The 21,499-nt window shown below is 37.7% G+C and overlaps 1 protein-coding gene and 1 non-coding gene across 2 annotated transcripts; both read left to right on the top strand.

Annotated features, from left to right (window-relative positions):
* The first annotated feature begins 14,521 nt into the window (after positions 1–14,521).
* On the top strand, positions 14,522–14,628 carry LOC145135077 (small nucleolar RNA R71). Its single transcript, XR_013719558.1, has one exon. It is a non-coding gene; the product is annotated as a small nucleolar RNA R71 (small nucleolar RNA).
* Positions 14,629–20,207: 5,579 nt separating this feature from the next.
* Positions 20,208–20,690, top strand: LOC145131511 (uncharacterized). Its single transcript, XM_079066187.1, has one exon. It carries the CDS (start codon positions 20,208–20,210, stop codon positions 20,688–20,690), a length of 483 nt encoding a protein of 160 aa, XP_078922313.1.
* Positions 20,691–21,499: the final 809 nt, after the last annotated feature.

Below are 21,499 nucleotides of genomic sequence, written 5' to 3'. Positions count from 1 at the left end.
ACTCCGCCCCGGAATGTTTCCGCCTTCGGTTTCGAGGTGTGACAATGTGTTATGTTTCATGTATATTCATTGTGATGATATTTCAATTTAAGTCACGCGGGCCCTCAGACGTTTCCGCCGTCTGGTTCGGGGGTGTGACAGGTTGGTATCAGAGCTCTGTTTATAATGAACTGGCATATCTAACCACACATTGATATGCAACCATAAACCCAGCAAGGGACTAAATAACTCTGAACAAAACAAATGAAATATACTAATAAACACTCTTACTTGTGCGAATTAGAAAAATAAACATAATAACAAAATCAAAGAAGATGATTGGGAAAACCTGACATCCCGGTTAAGCCAGGACTGTTCACGGTTGTATTAGGGATGAATGTAGCCTGATCAACTACATTTCTTCGTAATACAACTATCACATGCCCTGGGGTAATCACGATGGTCAGTAACCCAAAGGCATACCCTCTTGTTAAACAAGAAGAATGCATCAACCCAATTTTTATAACAACTAAAAATATCTTAGGATTAATAATAGTTTATTTATATACACCCCCTGCAGACAGTATGGCTGGGTTCCATCTTCCTAGAGATCTGTATTTCCCCAATCAGGGGAATAACGGATGGCTAGAGGAATCCGACGAGGAGCCTGAAGAGGATCCCATGGAAGAAGAGGAACCAGAAGAGGAAATCGAAGAGGGACCTGCAGAACCTGTGGCAGACATTGAAGAGGAAGAGTCGGGTGGCCACAACAGCGATGATTCGGACACTGAGTCTGTAGTCATCAACCTCCCATACCCAGTGAGGGTGCCAGCTCACCGAATGGGCCCTAACGACCCTACCCCTCCCTGGGCATGGCTCGCCAGTTCTATGACTTGAGGGAGGGAGGACCGGCTGACCGAGCACTTCCTGTCATGGTGAGACGGTTACGGAACATTGGCGACCTGGCCCAGGACACGGCCGAGCAACTGAATCATATGCGAGCCGCAGTGGCCCGGGCGGATGAGAAACTCAAGAAGTAATCCATAACTTTCATGTACGTCAAGCGATGTGGGAGGATCGACTACGAGCCATAAAACGACAGGTGGCGCGTCTTCAGGGCACATCCACATCATCAGCCCCACCACCCGACGCATCTCAGAGCACTTCAGACTAGTAGACTTCCCTACTAGTACTATGTTCACTTATGCTTACCATGCTATGTACTACCGACTCCATGTTTAAGTGATTACACTACTCATAGAGTCGTTATGCTGCCGAACTTTATGTATGCTCTTTTTGAGCAAATTTTCATGTATCAAAGTACGAATATTATTAGTGGAAAATAATATGTGTTCTATCGTGATGTTGTTATCTGCTATGTGCTATATTTCTATGTGGTATGCCCATATGTAACATTACTTAAGTATATGCTATACACTTAGTTTATAGGACCACAAACTCGCGAAAATTATAGGCACTCAACATCTTTCCGTTCCATGACAGAAGGATGCCTCAGCGACCCACCCGTGGAAACCTCGAGCCTATACCACCAGAAACCAACTCAGTTGCATTCTAAGCAGCTGTATCCGCTGCAGTCACAGCGGCACTGGCGCAAATCCACAATGGGAACAATGTTGGAGGCAACGGGCAAGGGGCTGGAAGTTCAAACAACGGAATAAATCAAGGACCTACCAAGACATGCTCTTACAAAGATTTTACCAACGCCAAGCCACGAACCTTTAATGGAACGGGAGGTGTCATATCCCTAAAGAGGTGGATTGAGAAAATTGAATCCGTCTTTGAAATTTGCGGATGTCCAGATGGGTGCAAGGTCAAGTTCGCGACATGTACCTTTGTTGATCAAGCTCTCTCATGGTGGAACGGTCACATCGAAGCCATGACCCTTCCAGTGGCAAACGCGATGCCCTGGGAAGAACTAAAGGAAATGATGTTGACAGAGTATTGCCCTAGAGGAGAGATACAAAAGATGGAACAAGAATTATGGAACTTGACAGTTCAGAACTCCAATATCGACGCATACATATCCAGGTTTAGCAAGCTATCCCTTCTGTGTCCGGGAATGATCACCTCAGAAGGGAAAAAGATTGAGAGGTTCATCTGGGGATTGACTGCACCTATCCAAGGGAATGTCATTGCGGCAAACCCTGAGACGTTTGATAGCGCCAAAAGATTGGCCAAGAAACTATATGATCATGGCAGCAAGAAGAGTGTTAAGATTGTGGAAGCGGATGTTAAGAAGGAAGAAGAGAATAAGAAAGGGAAGAACAACAAGAGAAGAGGTAAATAGAACTCTGAATCGTCTAAGAAGCAACAGATAGTGACTATCCATGCAGCAACCCAAGCTACCACAGCACCACATGCTCCAGCCTCATCCACGCCAAATGCTCCAAAACAGTACACAGGGAATCTTCCCAAGTGTAACAAATGTAACTACCATCACCACGGGGAAAGCAGGGAGATGATGTGAACAAGATGCAACCGGAAGGGCCATACAACAAAGTATTGTAGGACCCAGCTTCCACAAAACCAGATGCCCAACAACAACAACAACAACTCAAAGGATGGAGCCAGTTATACCTGTTATGGGTGCGGGAAGACCAGACATTTCAGGCGGAATTGTCCCAATGCAAACAACCAGGCGACAGGAGCAGCAGGAAGAGTGCTGACTATGGGTCAAGGAGAAGCGGTTCAGGATCCCGCTGTTGTCACCGGTACGTTTCTCCTTAACCACTCATATCCATGCATCCTGTTTGATACCGGGGCAGAGCGAAGTTTTGTGAGTAATAAATTCAAACATTTGCTAAAACAACAACCCCAAAAGCTTAATGAAACCTTTATGGTGGAAATGGCTAATGGGAAAACATAATCAACTGGGGAAATCTACGTAGGATGTACCCTAACCTTAAATCACCACGCCTTTCAAATAAACTTGATGCCTATAACTATTAGGAGTTTTGATGTGATTATCGGCATGGACTGGTTGAGCCCCCACTATGCCGAAATTATGTGTTGCGAGAAGGCCGTTCGCCTTCATCTCCCTAACCACGAAGCCCTAATTATATACGGGGACAAACCCAGTAGGAACCTTCGTATTATCTCGTGCATTAAGGCACAAAAGTATCTACAGAAGAAAGACTTGGCGTTTCTGGCTCACATTGTGGATAAGTCCAAGGAAGAGGTCAATATTCGAGACATCCCAGTGGCTTGCGATTTCCCGAATGTTTTTCCTGAAGATCTCCTGGGGATACCCCCAGAACGACAAGTCAAGTTCCGAATTGACCTTGTGCCGGGAGCCACGCCCATTGCCAAATCACCCTATAGGTTGGCTCCTGCGGAGATGCAAGAACTGTCAAGCCAACTTAGCGAACTCTTGAGCAAAGGATTCATCCGAAAAAGGACGGATCCTTTAGGATGTGTATTGATTACAGAGAATTGAATAAGCTCACTATCAAAAATCGCTACCCACTTCCGCGAATCGACGATCTATTCGACCAGCTTCAAGGAGCGAACTATTCTCTAAGATAGATCTGCGATCCGGCTATCATCAACTCAAGGTCCGAGAAGAGGATATCCCCAAAACCGCTTTCCGAAATCGCTATGGACATTATGAATTTGTTGTAATGCCCTTCGGTCTAACGAATGCCCCTGCCGCATTCATGGACCTGATGAATCGAATCTGCCAACCATTCCTAGACAATTTTGTCATTGTTTTCATCGACGATATCCTAGTCTATTCTCGAAGCGAAGAGGAGCATAGTCGACATCTACGACAAATCTTGGAAACCCTACAGACTGAAACGTTATACGCAAAACTCTCTAAGTGTGAGTTCTGGCTTCGTAGCGTAAACTTTTTGGGTCACGTCATCAGTCAAGAAGGGATACATGTAGACCCTTCCAAGGTCAAAGCCATAGAAGGATGGGCAGTCCCAACGACACCCACAGAAATTCGTTAATTTCTGGGTCGCACAGGCTATTACAGATGATTCATTCTGAACTTCTCCAAAACAGCCAAGCCACTTACCATGCTTACACAGAAGGGCATACCATTTGAATGGACAGAAAAGCAGGAGGTTGCCTTCCGAACTCTGAAACGAGCTCTCTGTAGGGCACCGGTACTATCTTTACCAGAGGGAACTGAGGACTTTGTAGTTTACTGCGATGCTTCGAATCAGGGTTTAGGCTGTGTACTCATGCAGCGTGGGAAGGTGATAGCTTATGCATCTCGACAACTAAAGACACATGAGGTGAATTATACCACCCATGATCTCGAATTGGGAGCGGTAGTCTTCACCTTGAAAATTTGGAGGCACTACCTTTATGGTACCAAGTGCACCATTTTCACCGACCACAGGAGTCTCCAGCACATTCTAAATCAAAAGGAGTTAAACATGAGGCAGCGAAGATGGGTTGAGCTTCTAAACGATTATGAGTGAGAAATCAAGTACCACCCATGCAAGGCTAACATAGTAGCTGATGCCTTGAGTCGGAAAGAATACTCAAATCGTTGTGTGAAAACTTTTTCGATAACCATCCAATCCCATCTGTCCTCACAAATCAAAGCAGCCCAGTTCGATGCCATGAAGACATAAAACAGAACGAGCGAAGCATTACATGGAATGGAAAAGAACTTTGAAGTCAAGGAGGACAGAACATATTATTTCATGAACTGAATTTGGGTCCCTAAACTTGGGGGATTCAGAGAAGTAGTCATGAATGAGGCTCATAAGACACGATACTCCATCCATCCGGGATCCGATAAGATGTACCTGGACATTAAGCCATGTTATTGGTGGCCTAACATGAAGGCAGAGATTGCCACTTACATTGGCAAGTGTCTCACTTGTGCTAAAGTGAAGGTAGAGTATCAAAAGCCCTCGGGACTATTACAACAGCCGGTAATACCCGAGTGGAAATGGGAAAGGATTACCATGGACTTTGTGACCAAATTACCCAAGACAACAGATGGATTGGATACCATATGGGTGATAGTCGACAGTTTGACAAAATCCGCCCATTTCCTGCCAATAAAGGAGTCATACAAGATGGAACGATTGACGAGAATCTACATCAAGGAAATCGTGAGACTTCATGGAGTACCAATATCTATCATCTCAGATCGAGATAGTAGATTCACTTCATGCTTTTGGCAATCACTTCAGAAAGCTATGGGAACACAACTCAACATGAGTACTGCCTACCACCCACAAACCGATGGTCAAAGTGAGCGAACCATTCAAACGCTCGAAGATATGCTTCGCACATGTGTGATAGACTTTGGAAGGTCGTGGGATACCCACTTGCCTTTAATTGAGTTCTCCTACAACAACAGTTATCACACGAGCATCAAGGTTGCTCCCTTTGAAGCATTATATGGGCGTAAATGTGGATCACCGTTGTGTTGGGCTGAGGTAGGTGACACTCAGCTAGCAAGAGGACAGACACCAAACAATGCATTAACAGGACCAGAAATCATACGCGAAACGATAGAGAAGATAATTCAAATCAAAGCTCGACTCCAAGCATCACGAGACCGACAGAAGAGCTACGCTGATAAACGGCGAAAGCCCTTGGAATTTCGAGTCGGGGATCGGGTGTTGTTAAAAGTCTCTCCCTGGAAAGGGGTGATTCGCTTTGGGAAACAGGGAAAACTAAACCCACGGTAGATTGGACCATTCGAGATTCTTGCCCGAATTGGTCCAGTGGCTTATAGACTGCAACTACCTGCTGAACTCAGCAGTGTACACCCCGTGTTCCATGTTTCAAATTTGAAAAAGTGCCTATCCGACGAAACTCTTGTCATTCCGTTGGAAGAACTCGAAATCAACGAAAATCTCCTGCTCATCGAGGAACCCGTCGAGATCATGGACAGGGAGGTGAAGCGTACTAAGCAAAGTCGCATTCCAATAGTGAAGGTTCGGTGGAACGCAAAACGTGGACCGGAATTCACATGGGAACGCGAAGGCCAGATGAAGCAAAAGTACCCTCACCTATTCTCGCATTCTCAAATCTAGCTTCAAAAAGAATTTCGGGACGAAATTTCCTCTAACGGGGGGATGATGTCACAACTAGGAATTCTGATGCTTTGTAAACACTTAACAAGGATAACATTGTAACTAAAACTTGAAAGCATGTATGATGCTTATTCAATGACAACAAAATTTCACCAAACATCATGTACAAACACTCAAAAAGTCAAGGAAAGATTGGAAACCCTAGAAATCCCGGTTTAAGTCCAATATGGACTAGGATTTCATTATTGGGCCTAATGGACCAATAAGCTTCCAATTTGACTATTTTGGGCTTAGAACTCTTAAATGGGCTCTCATTAGACCCACTCTCATAAGACTTAACCTTTTTGGGCCTTATAAGCCTAAAATGGACTAGTTTATCTTGAATGAGCCTTATTGGGCCGTAACAAATCCAATTAGCTTTAATGGACTCAAAACCATTCTCTTATACAAAAATTGGGCCGTGAGCTACCATAAGGGCCCAATGGGCCGAGAATTTTCTTTACGGGCTACATGTTTTCGAACAAGAAAATAATGGGTTCAAATTAATACCCTACTCCTTTCCTTAAGCCCATTTTCGGCCCATAAGTAAAAAAAAAAAGAGAAAATGGAGGATTTATGTGGCATTGCCACCTCCATATTATTTAGCATGTAACAAAGTTTAAAAATCCCATACTTCCATGCATGTCATATCATCTTCTCTCTCTTCCCCCCTTCTTCTTCTCGGTCAAGCACATAAACACACACACATCTTACTAAAAATCTTCTTAAACACTCTCAAAGAAAACAACTCTTCATCCTTCATTCAAACCTTCGAGAATTATAAGGGCTTCAAGAGGGATTTCATCCAAATATCACTTCAAGTTACATACTAGTGGTAAGATCTTGCAAACATATTTCCTTTTCTGCACTCATTCACTCTTCTTACCACCTTAAATTCTTGATCATACTCCTAGAAACATACTAAGTTCGAGATCCACCCAAGAAAGCTTGTTAGGGCCGAAAATAGCATCAAACTCTTCCATTTCTTCCTTCAAACTGAAAAAAACAAGCAAAGGTGAGTTCATACCCCTATATTTTCGGTTTTCATATGATTTATGGGGGAGAATACAAGTAAAATGTGAAGATCTATGTGTATTTGTATGTTATGTGTGATTTCTTGTGTTTTTGTGGTAAATATGTGCTAAAAATGAAAGATATGTCGAGATCTATAGTTCAAGAAGGAAAAATATGTGATCTAGGTCATATTTCACTTAACATGTCAAGATAAACTACTATACAAGCTTTAAAATAACACACTACAACATAAAATTTGTTATTGGACCATTTTTGATAAATAAACAAAAGATGGGGAAAAAGATGTCATTCACGGTTTCTACAAGGATCAAAAGGTCAAAACAGCGAAAATAAGAGTTTTTATAAATATTAGGCTTTTTAAAGGACTAAAAATGTAAATTTTAGCCTAATGTGCTAAAATTTGGGCTTTTCGGCTATTTAGGCCCAAAAATGCGAAAAAAATCAAATTTAAGGGGCTGAAATGGAAATTTTTCTCAAACAGGGGCTATAAACGTATATAAACCTATTTCAGGGGTTAAAATGGCCTTATTTATCAAAAGGGACTACAAATGCAAAGATTTTGGATTTTGGGTAAAAATTGTAAAAATTGAAAAAAGTGTGGATTTAAATGCAAATCTTTTAACTATGGGGCTGAAACTGTCCTAAATAAAATTTTGGGCTTAAAACATCATTTAATCAAGTGTTTAGGTCGAAAATGTTAAGAAAAATAGTTCAAGGACCTAATATGTCATTTTTCATAAAAGGGCTAAAAATTGCCAACATTACCAAAATAAGGGGACTGAATTGGTCAAACTAATATTTTTAGTCAATTATGTTAATAATAAAATAATTGGGTCAAAATATACAAAACTTTATAACTTATGAGTTTTAAATAGAAAAATAACTATTTTTATAAATCTATGAATCGTTATAAAACAAATTGGTGATTTTTATGACATATCGATTAAACAACTTCGCAACACTAATACTATACAAAACAAGTAAACATTCTAATTGTTGGGCTTGAGAGATTCTAATCATGCTTATTGGGCCTTCGTGACCCATTAACATGACTTTTGGGCCCAACATAAATAATACATGTTATTGGGCCTCCTGTGACCCAATTACATGCTTAAGGGACCCTCAATGGCTTTTACATGCTATTGGGCCTCAGTTGCCCATTAGCATTGCTAGTAAGGTCCAAATAAATCTTATGCGAAATGGGCCAACGCGCCTTTCGTATACTCGACAGCCTTAAATAACATACGGAATTAGTAGGGCCTAGTAGTCCTCTTCTCCTCGTCTGTTAGGCTTACCTTCTCTTCAAGTAAACTAAAATCAGGTCATTAATCAAGGTTAATCAAGTTCATTTGGATTGAGTGAGTAATAACGGGCGACACCAATAAGTGTCGGTCGCAGTCTGTAGTTGTAATCAAAGTCTCCTGGAGGGAGAGCGAGAGTTTGTGTATAGATCTATACGGGGGTGACTCCCCCACACCTAAGCTGTTCGCTACAGTTAGACTCGGCCAGTCTAGGGTGACAAAATCTTAAGATCAATTCCGGTGTTCATTAGAATGCCAAGACAGACGAACTAGTCATTATCATGCATGGTTATAACGACTCACGTAGAGATCCAACATCATCTAAGTAATAAGGGGAAATCAGATTCAATCGCTATGACGATACGATAATACAAAACAATCATAATATTTTATCGGAAAACATCGGGTTTTCCGGGGAAACCAATCTTACTCATTTGTACTATCAAAAACTATAATGCAAAACTTCTCATTTATACACGTTTCGAAATCATTCACGCATATACTTACAAGATCATCACAACGTTTTCATGAAAAGTCTTATTACAAAAAATATCGGATTTTCTGGGTTTTACGAACGACAGAAACTATTTTACATCAAACATACTTATGAACTCACCAACATTATATATGTTGACCGTTTTCAAAATAACTTGTATTCTCAGGTAATCGTTAGAACGAGGAAGCATCCAGTGTGTTGAATGTTCTTTTGTAGTTGCTAATCACCAAACACTTTATATTTTGGGATCATGTAATGTAAACCATGTACTTGATGTAAACAATGTCAGTTGTACTATGTAATGTTTGGTGATGAATGTGTTATGTTTCATGTATATTCATTGTGATGATATTTCAATTTAAGTCACGCGGGCCCTCGGACGTTTCCGCCGTCTGGTTCGGGGGTTTGACAATGATCTTACGTAGTTACTCCTTACTTGATAGATCTTGATGTAGACATTGGTATTGTTGAGGAATCAATACTATCGTCGGTCATAAGAAATAATAAACTAAGACTTAGTGATATGAACCTAAGTCACATCAAAAGGAGAAGCTAAGGTGTTAGGCGAAGCTCTACTGAATTCTCCAATCACACACCTAAGGTAGGTGAGTGCATAGTCCTTTTTAGGAACATGATTTTAATATAAGTATTAATTAGAGTCTTAATTATTTGCTATATGTGTGCTATATGCTCGTTGCTTGGATTATGTGTTAGAAATGTATTTGAAGATATACGATATGCGAACTAGATATGTTTCTATACATGATAAAAGATATATATATATATATATATATATATATATATATATATATATATATATATATATATATATATATATATATTACTACATGATAAAAATAATAGAAATATCATTAAAGATAATAATAAGAGTATATTAATGCCTAAATATTCTGTCCTAAATATATACACCGAGATAGGATAGTGTTGTATAAACTTAGTTGATGTTGGGAGCGTAGTAGTGATGTGCACAGATTATACATATCTAGTTTTAAATTTATAACATAACAAACTTAACTACCTAGAATGCAGCTAGGCAGTGTACCTAGTCGGATTATAGAATAATTTAGGTAAGTCGGGTGTCGATCACAGGGAACGATATTTAATTAATAAAATAAATACTAAAAGCTAAACTAAGAAAAACAAGCAATAATTTAAAAGAGTTTTTATCTGATTTTTTAAGTTCAGACAAACTTAATCACTCAACTAATATCGTTGTTATCAATATATCTGAAACACTTTCGTCTAGTTTCGAATCCACCTTTTTCCTATGGTTAGTTCTTATGTATGGATTAATTAAGTTAGTTACCAATTATTATGTAATTAGCGATCTGGTCCAATCTACTAATATTTTCACCAATTCATGTACTACTTTGTAAGGTCCTACATAAGCAAACAGAACAAGTTATTAATTACAATTGGGCTATGTAATATTTTTAAAACACAATTATGGTCACAATTATGTTCTCCAACACAGCTAAATTGTTACTTTTATCACTAAACTAAGATGTGGTTAATCCTAGCTCTAGTAATTTAATGGTCACTAAATCACTAGGTAAACAAGTTCATGTAATTTAATGGTCACTAAGCTACACTTAACTTGAATTAGAGCAACAAAGAGAAACACTTTAACATGCTAGGTAAGTTAATCAAACACAAGCTCCAAACCAACTTTTATAAATCCATAACTAATAGACTAAACCATAGTTATTAGGGTTTCATATAACTAAACGAAAGTCTACTATATTAGCTACTCATGGCAGTAATCAAACACAAAAACTCAGTATTAATAAAGCTAAACATGATCAAACTGAATGAATTCATGATGTTTTCTTCTAGATCTCTTCAACTCTTGAGCTCCAATCGTTTCCTTATTTTCTAAGGGTTTTATAGAGGGTATTTTTCGTAACACTTTTCCAGAAAGTCACCTCCAAGTCCCCCAATTCGTCGTAATGCTCGAATATATATTGCCTAAAATATGGCCACAATAACGTGGTAATGGCACCACGTCGTGGTCTTCGTGTATATCCCATATTCTCCAAGTCAGCACCAAGAATCGCGAAGATTCCGTTCACCACCTCGTGGTGGTATCACCACGTCGTGGTTATGGAGAATCAATATTTTCTCAAAACACGAAAGTTGTCTGAAATTGTGTCTAGCTTTCAGATTATTTTGAGTCACGTCAATCGGAGTTACGAGTCTTGGGATATGGTCAAAATTATGACGAGGGGTCAAGCTGGCCAACAACATCCTTCTTGTGTCTTCTTCTTGCCTAAGCTCACATTTTCCTGCTTCCAGCTTCCATATTGCTTCCGCGAATGGATTTTACGCTACATAACATATATTAAACATAAAAAGTACCTTTTGTACTATAATAAGCATAAATATAGCTAATAATATTAAAATATGATGTAATATATATATATATATATATATATATATATATATATATATATATATATATATATATATATATATATATATAGATATGCACATATCAAAATACCCCATACTTAACCTTTGCTTGCCCCCAAGCAAACTAATTTTTAACTTACCAATATCGCATAAAACAATCATTTTAAACACAACCATGATCCCAATACCGAAATGCATGTATTTGTGTCGATAATTCTTAAAAGCTTCCCAATCCTAAATACTCACAATCCTTATGAACATTCACCCCTTAGTTTATACGACACTCATTTTTGCAACCCTCCAAATCCACCCTCAGAAATCTTTCTTAACCTCAAGGTATTTTTTTTGAATCTTCCCAAGCATACATAATATTTAGAAAGAAATATTAGAATTTTGATACCACAATGGAGCTCTTCAAATTCAACTCTTCTTTGATATTTGCTCTTTGTTTTTCTTTGAATTCAACACCTTTTTGTTCGATTTTTGGTATCTTCAATTTTTTGATTCTTCAGAATTTTTGATCTTTTGATCTTCATACTTTGATAGCTCCAAAATTCTTACAACTTTTTTTTTTGTAATTTCTCTCTTTATATATATATATATATATATATATATATATATATATATATATATATATATATATATATATATATATATATATATATAACTCATTTTTTCGCTCAATTCGTACATGCTTAAGCAAGGGAGCTTAACTTCAACCTTTATTGGTTAGAGATATTAGTCTAAGCGCAATGACTACATAAGCTCTCCTGCATAGATTTCAGGTGCATGCTGCAAAACTTATTATGCCATAAAAACTACTAGATTATCTTTCATATCTCATGACTTTTCACTAAAACTTGGGAAACCACAAATATACTATAACATGTGTTGGCTTAATTAAACATTTGAGCTCGCATCGGATCATCCCACATAACACTAGCAACTTAAGTTTTTAAATTATCACTAGATTTAATTTTTAGATTATTATTTCAAATCTATTTCTAAATTTTTAAAATTTTCAATTTTAAAATTTTCTAGCAATTTACTTTTTCGACCCCCTACTCCACACTTATTACATACAATGCCCTCATTGTATGCATAAAATAATTTAAAAGTAATAAAAATTAAAAAGGAAGAATTGGAACAGACTCCCCTTGGGTAATAGTGGCGAGATCGAATTCTAAGACTTGTGTGGAAAGCTTAGACTTCTCGTATAATTGCTGGAAATAGTACTTCTAGACCTTCTTCTTGTGAATGCAAATGTGTCGGATCGAATGAAATCAAAGAACCATTCTTGAAAAATGTGTTGAACAACTGCCATGACGTTGGAAAGCAACGCCACGTCGTGGTGTCGAGAAAAAGGTAATCAAGGTCAAGCACAATAATATCGCCACAACATGGTTTAAGGATTCCACATCGTGGTGTAGTCAGATTCAGTCGCGATTAAAATTTTTTCCACGACGTGTTGATGATGTCCACGTCGTGGTGTTTTCTCAGAGAATCTTCTAAGATTGAAACGGGTGGGCATCGACTCTTTGTAATGTGTAAGACCATTCCCACTCTTCTTTTCAGTAAATATGCTTTAAAATGCTTTTCTCTTCATTATGTGGGAACCCAACACTTATTCAAAAACTTGTTCTTCAATTATGATCTTCAAAAATCGCACGACTTCTTCAAATTAAGCTCCTTCACTGCTTCACTTTTGTTCAACACTACAAAATAAGATCAAGAACTAGAGAAACACATCATCATTCGGTTATAATAAAAATAAAATAATAAAAAAAACTAAAAATGAAAACAACAACTAAAAAGAATTTAAAAAGAAAGAAAATGCAAACTCTTAAAACATTGGGTTGCCTCCCGATAAGCGCTTCTTTTTTAAGAGTCGTGAGCTGGACTCCTTCCCAATCTACGTTTCTTCAGGTGGAAGTGTAACCTCCCCATTCTCCATCATCTTGAGCCTTGTTTGTTTGTAGGTAACCCGTCTTTTGAATGCCTTTCTTGAGCTTTCTTGCATTGTTGGGTTGACATCTTCTTTGTTCTTTTGCTTGAGTTTTTCGTTCATTCTCGTGTCTTTCCTTTTTGTCTTGTCTCTTTCTGCATTTTTCTTATCAAAATTGGACTCATCACTCTCTTCTTCTTTTTCTTCAATCAGCTCTGTTACTGGATTTGGTGGTCTTGTAAAAGCAAACACCTCAAAAATCATAGGCGTTGAAACTGGAGGTTTTGAATAATTCACTTCTTTTTCCAATTGCTCTTCGGGTAAAGGCTCCTCCCATTCCTCCCACTCTTCTTCCTTCACGTGTTCAAATTCATCATGCTTAAGGAACTTCGTGTTTTCTTGTTTCACCAACTTTGCATTGGCACGAGATGGGAAAGGGAGAGGTGGTCGATATGGCTTAATGACAGAAAAATCAAAATCATTTTTTTTGTCCACGATGTGGCACTATTGCCTCAATGTCGTGGTGACTGGTCAGAATCACGACACTCTTCTTCTTCTTTCTTTTTTTATTTCGAGTGACCGATTAGACTGCTCTTCAAGGTTCCCAATACGCACCAATTCGTCTTCTTCTTCTTTATAAATGGCCATGGCTTGATTGTTTTGGATTGACTTGATTTTTCGTGAAGGTGAATCCGGTAGCTTTTCTTGTACAAGCCTTTCTAATTGCCCTACTTGCGTACAAATACTTAAAATAGATTCTTTTTGTTCTGTAAGTATTGCGTCTGCAGCATCATGTCGTTGTTCGATAGCTTCCGTGAATCTAAATAACATTGACTCGAGAGTAGATATTTTCTCTGATTGGACTTGCTTAATTTGGTAGAGATAATGCTTAAGTTCTTGAATTTCTTTCACATCTAATTCTCTCTTGTACTCCACCTCACAATCCTTAGTAGAATGGGGTCCCCCACAAGATCCGCATCTATCATGAATTGATCCACCTTTTTTTGTGATCTTCTCTTCCCTTGCGTCGAGCTTTGCAATTACTGCACTAATAGTATCTTGACCTCCATTTTTACTTGACTTTCCTCTAATGAAATCCTCCTTTGAGTTATGATACTCTCTTGAATGCTTAGCGAATTCTTAAATCAAAGCTTTATTTGTTGACAGATTCTTCTTTCTCATGGGCCCTTGCGAGTCTAAAAGTTGACGAGTGCACACATTGACTCCATCATAAAATATCGATATTTCTTGTTGCACATTAAATTCATGTTGCGGGAAATATCATAATAATCTCTTGTAACGTTCCCAAGCTTCGTATAATGACTCCCTCTCTAATTGTTGAAAATTCTAGATGTTTCTTTTAAGCTTTGTCACTTTCGAAGGAGGAGTAAACTGGTTGATGAACTCAGTCTTATAATCAACCCATGTCATGATTGCTCCAAAGGGAAGTGATGTTAACCATTCTTTTGCTTCACCCTTCAATGTGACCTGTAAAAGCCGAAGCATCACCACATCTTTACTCACGTTTGGAGCATTAAAATAATTTGAAATCTCCACTACCTCTTCTATATGCTCATAAGCATCCTCGTGCTCCTTCCCATAAAAAAGGTAGATCTTTTAGCATGCCAAGAATATGTCCCGGTAGTTCAAACTTTGTAGTGGTTGGGATTTTTGGTGGATCAAGACCCCATCTGTTGTCGTTCCTTATATGTCGTTTGTACTCTTCCATTGGCATGGTCGTGATGTCCCCCATTTTTTCTTGCTAAGATAAAACTAGAAAAACACGCGTAAAAGGAACAAAAAAAATATAAACGAAAAACTATCTCAAGCAAGATCATGACGTGGTGAAGATTACCACGACGTGGTTGCGTCTCAGAGAAAAAAAAACTAAAATAAACAAATGAAAGAAAAGTACCTTTTTGTGGTTTTTACCCCACAAAAAGGATCGAATACCTAAAAGAAATTAAACTAATAATCAAATAAGCCGTTCCTCGGCCAAAACGCCAAAAACTTGAGGTGCACAGATTATACATATCTAGTTTTTAATTTATAAGCTAACGAACTTAACTAGCTAGAATGCACCTACGCAGTGTACCTAGTCGAATTATAGAATACTTTAGGTAAGTGGGGTGTCGATTATAGGTAAGGATATTTAATTATTAAAATAATTCCTAAAAGCTAAACTAAGAAAAACAAGCAATAATTTAAAAGGGTTTTTATCTGATTTTTCAAGTTCAGGAAAAATTAATCACTCAACTAATATGGTTGTTATCAATATATCTAAAACACTTTCGTTTAGTTTCGAATCCACCATTTTCCTACAGTTAGTTCTTATTTATGGATTAATTAAGTTGGTTACCAATTATTATGTAATTAGCGATCTGGTCCAATCTACTAATCTTTTCAGCAATTCATGTACTACTTTGTAAGGTCCTACACAAGAAAACACATAATTAGTTATTAATTATAACTGGGCTATGTAAGATTTTTTTAATAACAATTATGGTCACAATTTTTTTCACCAACACAACTAAATTGTTGCTTTTATCACTTAACTAAGATGTGGCCAATCCTAGCTCTAACAGTTTAATGGTCACTAAATCACTTGGTAAACAAGTTCATGTAATTTAATGGTCACTAAGCTACAGTTAACTTGAATTAAAGCAACAAAGAGAAACACTTTAACATGCTAGGTAAGTTAATCAAACACAAGCTCCAAACCAACTTTTATAAATCCATAACTAATAGACTAAACCATAGTTATTAGGGTTTCATCTAACTAAACAAAAGTATACTATATTAGCTACTCATGGTAGTAATCAAACACAAAAACTCAGTATGAATAAAGCTAAACATGATCAAACCGAATGAATTGATGATGTTTTCTTCTAGATCTCGTCAACTCTTGAGCTCCAATCGTTTCCTTCTTTTCTAAGGGTTTTCTAGAGGGTATTTTTTGTAATAATTATCCAGAAAGTCACCTCCAAGTCCCCCAATTCGTCCTAATGCTCGAATATATATACTTGCCTAAAATCTGGCCACAATGACATGATAATGGCACCACGTCGTGGTCTTCGTGTATATCCCATATTCTCCAAGGCAGCGCCAAGAATCGCGAAGAGTCCATTCACCACGTCGTGGTTATCGAGAATCAACATTTTTTGAAAACATGAAAGTTGTCCGAAATTGTGTCTAGTTTTCAGATCATTTTGAATCACGTCAATCGGAGTTATGAGTCATGAGATATGGTCAAAATACTGACGATGAATCAAGCTGGCCAACAACATCCTTCTTGTATCTTCTTCCTGCCTAAGCTCACATTTTCCTGCTTCCAGCTTCCATATTGCTTCCAAGAATGGCTTTTATGCCACATAACATATATTAAGCATAATAAGTACCTTTTGTTCTATAATAAGCATAAATATAGCTAATAATATTAATATATGATGTAAAATATATATGTAGATATGCACATATCAAGTAGTTCAGCCTTTTAATGAGATGAGACTTATTATAGACATCTAGTTCAATTAACTGTGAGATTTGGTAGTCTTATTCGGAGTATGTGTGTAAGTTAGGAACGTAGAGTAGAGTTCTGTTCCGTGATAATTTCAGGTGTCGATGGTACGAAAGACCTAACGGAGTACAAATCGTATTCCTTTTTGGACGACCAGAAATGGTGGGTCCAGATCAGGTAACAGTAATGGTATGTCTGGTCATCTCCTAGATTAAGATAACAACACTTGATCATTCTATACGTTCTTGTGAATTACATTTCTAGTGTGGCTTAATAACCCACAAATGTATATGAAATAGGATACCATATTCATCAAATACTCTGATGGATCGAGTGCTTTTATAACATTCACCAGCCAATGAATCCCCTAATGGTATAGTCAAGCCCTTTATTTTAAACGGTTATCTTCCTGATATCTGTGAGAATCGATTGGGTTAGGTAAGTATAGGTATGAGGTTTTAAAGATGTCAAAATCGGAAATATATCTATATATTGTTTGGTAACACTTGGTTTTGCAGGATTAAGATATATATATATATATATATATACATATATATATATATATATATATATATATATATATATATATATATGTTTTTTTAAAAATTTGGCATTGAAATCCCTGTGTACTCACCAGGTTTCTCAACCTGACCCACTCAGTTTGTATGCATCACATGTATCAAGACTTAAGCCACTGGAACTATATTAGGTGCTAAGTTATTAAGAAAAAGTCTACAATCATGTTCATGATCATTAGGTCTTTACGTTGTAACTTAGGTATCTGTATTGATTGTGACATCCTTAGGATTTTATTTTAGACGATCTTGTACTCAAAATATTTTTATATATTGGGATTTTCTGTAGATAATGTATCATGATATTTAAAGTGTAAAGAAAACTTGTTTTTGGTTCTGAAAATTAGATGGTATCATACTTGGTATCAGAGCATTAATTTAAGCGAACTAGGAATTGTGAGGATTTCTAGGCTTAAACTTAGAGCTTAAGCGATGATGGTGAGGGTTGTGTCTAGAATATTTTAGTTTATATACCTATATTGATAATAAAGACACAAGCACTAGAATATTTTAGGGTATATGCCTTAACTATTATTATGCGCAAATAAAAAGTTTAAGATATAGCATGCCTTAGGTTGTATACCTTAATTTCTATTACGAGCACTAACATACTTTATGATTAATGTCTTATGCGCTAATATGATTTAAATGTTATGTTCTTTAAGTTACTTACCTAGAATAATAATAGTTGAAAGAATTTGAGGTCTAATGACGAGCTTGATTTGAAGGAAAAATTTTATATGTTCGGATTTTAAACATTTATATAAATGTATTAGTACTGGTATGTAATTTTTCGGAATAATATGGAGTAATATGCGTCTAAACATAACTACATCCTTCCTTATATGAATATACTAGCAATTTTGGTGCCACGAACGATTTTTCTTGTGTATAGAACGACATGGTAAAAACTCATAGAGAGTGGGGAAATGATAACAAAAACTGTCATCCTAAGCATGTGATTGGTCGTGCACCGATCGTTGCAACTACACCTGAACCTATCACAATGGCAGGAGCACAAGCAATGCTAGTTGAGCATATGGAGGAGGTTAGACAATTTCTTCAAGGGAATAAGAGAAAAGTCATGGCATTGATTATTGCACCAATGTTGAACGAAGTACAACCTGAAGAAGGAAGGTATAGTAAAGTTGTAAATAAAACTGAACCATGAAGGGTTTGAAGAAATACCACCGTAAAGGAGGCTGATAGAAATGGATGCAAGTATGAGGACATCATGGAATCCCAACCACCAAGTCTTTCTGTAGAACCAACGCCAACGATAGTTATGGATTGGATCTATTAAAGGGAAATGGTTTTTGAAAGCTGCGATTGTGGTATCAAACGAAAACCAATATTTGCAGCTAGATGTATAAAGACTGGAGTATTGAGCTCGTGGAAACGGTTAGCTAATACCATGCCAAAATTAGAAACAAGGAAGATGTCATGGGAGGACTTCCTTGTGCAATTGAAAAGAGAATATTTCTCGGAAAGAGACCTTCTAGAGATAAGTAACGAATTCCAGAACCTGAAGAAAGGAGAGATGAGCGTCAGCAAGTACGTTGTAGCTTTTACTGGGAAGATGAAATTAGTTCCTTACCTGGTTCCTACCGAAATCTCCAAGATAGAAATATTTGATAATGGACTACCAGTGGAGTTCGGTCCAATGGTGAAATTAGCAACTACTTTGTAAGCAACTATCCAAGTTGACAAATCCCTTGAAGACATAGTCAAAGGGAATGCCATCGACCAAGCTGAAGTGAAAAAGAAGATGAATAATGAAGAATCCTCAAAATCCAATAAAAAGGGTATATTTTCAAGGCCTAGCCTCAATGACGTGAAGCCGAGGAGGAATAAGGAATCCATGTGGTGTGAAAAGTGCAGAAAGAAGCATTTTAGACAATGCAAGGAAGTGGTGACCTGCAATAAATGTGGAAGGAATGGTCACCATTCCAAAGACTGTATGTTCAATGACAAGATATGTTATGAATGTAGAGATAGTGGGCATATTTCAAAGGATTGCCCAAGGAAGGAAGAAGTTGCACGAACCTTGTAGGCAACCCGCATGGCTGTAATAGAGGAAGCAGATGTCGCTTTAGGGAGTCAGTAAAAGGAAGCTTCTTATCCAAGGAGTTCAAGATATGAAGTGGTCACGCCACATAGGTGGTCTTGTAGCATGAAGACCTTTTCTTAGTTACGTCATCTGACTTAGCGTGTTATCATTATTTTATCCAGTGAAACTTGCATGGTCACTTAAGTCATTAGAATATTAATTGTTTATTTCAGATGTAACTTTATGGGACTCTATAAATAGAGACTCCCCTCTTCATGTAATTGTACACCTCTCTTTCACGATCTTTTGAACTATTCACTGAAATACAAAGATCATTCTCTCATATCTCTAGCTTATCTAATATTTGAGATCCTCTTCATCTTAAACTGTTCACATTTACTAACTCGTGTTTGACTGCAAACCTTATTACGAATCAGTTTGATGTTTACTAGATATAACTTGTTGTCATTTATATTTCCTTTACATTTCTGCAACTAACTATCTAACATTTATAACTTATTATTGTTGAGCTAACTTGATCCTTTGAGATTAACTTATTCCGCAACTATTATATTGTACTAACGTTTGTTCAAGTGTTTCTCAAAAGTTTTTCTCTCAATAATTGGTATCAGAGCCAAAGTGGTTGCTTTTTAAACAAAACTCTGATTTTGAAAAGCCTTCTATACCACTAAAGCTCATTCTTTAAAAAAAAACAAAGGAAATATGGCACAAGCTTTATCATTGAACGTTTCCAACAGTGTTGGAGGCTCGAACAGAGTACCAATACCACCATTGGTCACAAAGAATGGAGAGGTATCTTAAGAGGATCGGAAGAGACGTGTGGAGATCTGTGGAAGAAGGACCCCGTGTCCCTGTTCTTACTTCTGTTCAAGCAGATGGTGCTCAATCACGACTAGGTGGAGGTCAAGCCGCAATGAATCAACCAACCAAAGATGATCTTGACAAAATGGAAAATAATGCCATAGCCTTCTATGAAATCTCTTGTGGTGTTGCTCCAGATAACTTTGACATCATCATCAACTGCAAATCTGCAAAGGAGATCTGGGATGTGCTCAAGAATCTCTATCAAGGGTCAGAACAAGCTCAGGATAAGAAACTCACCACAACTCTTAATGAGTTCATCAACTTTAAAGCTCTTCCCAGTGAAAGTCTTGACGATTCGTTCAATCAATTCAATCTCATCATCACGAAGTTATCAAATGTGGGTACAGTTCGAAGCAATCATGAAACAAACCTACAGTTTCTCAACGGTTTGGGAAGACATTAGTCTGCCGCAAAGATGATTGTGCAAGGAGATAGAAAGATTCATACATTGTCCTTATTCAAGCTGTACGGAGAACTTCAGGCACAAAAATCAACTGTTTTGAAAGATTGTGCTGACCTCGGTGGACCACTTGCACTAATAGCTCAAACCCTACAAGCCAAAATTCCAAAATACTCATATCCTACGGAACTATCCTACCCACTTTCATATGACAACCAACCGTAGTCATATGAAGCTAATGTTGAAATTGATGACGAAGAAGAATTTCAAAATGCTATCGCCTTGGTTAGCCAACAATTCAACAGGCTACCACCACCATCATTTCGTAAAAATCAGTAGTTTACAAAACCACCTTTTAAATGCAAGTTCGATCAGCAGTCCAACCACTCACGTTATCCCCGAAACCCACACCATCCACCTCAATCATAGAACGCACACCATTCCAAAGAGGCACCGCAGTCCAACAAACCATCAGACTCCGGTACCTCAACTGAATACAAAAATGAAGTCATTATCTTTCACAAGTGCCATAAAGAAAATCATTTTGCCAAAGACTGCAAAGCAAATATGGTTAAGGAAAAGGTATTCTACCTTAGAATGGCCCAAGATATGGAGGAAAAGGAAAAGGAAAGAGCGTATGTTGCTCAAGTAAAGAGGGATCATCAATTATGGTCATCCGGAGATGAGGATGAAGACTTTGACAACAACAAAAGAAAAGGGAAGATCTGCATGGTTATAGCCGCTGAAGAGGATGGATCGACGAATTTGGAGAGGAATTACTGCTACATGGCCAAAGATGGCACTCTCAGTAT

This window comes from Lactuca virosa, chromosome 8 (genome assembly GCF_052849685.1).
Source record: "Lactuca virosa cultivar CGN04683 chromosome 8, Lactuca_virosa_CGN04683_v6, whole genome shotgun sequence".
Classification (NCBI taxonomy): domain Eukaryota; kingdom Viridiplantae; phylum Streptophyta; class Magnoliopsida; order Asterales; family Asteraceae; genus Lactuca; species Lactuca virosa.
Note: the sequence above shows the minus strand (reverse complement) of the source record. Positions and strands in the feature narration are given on the sequence as shown.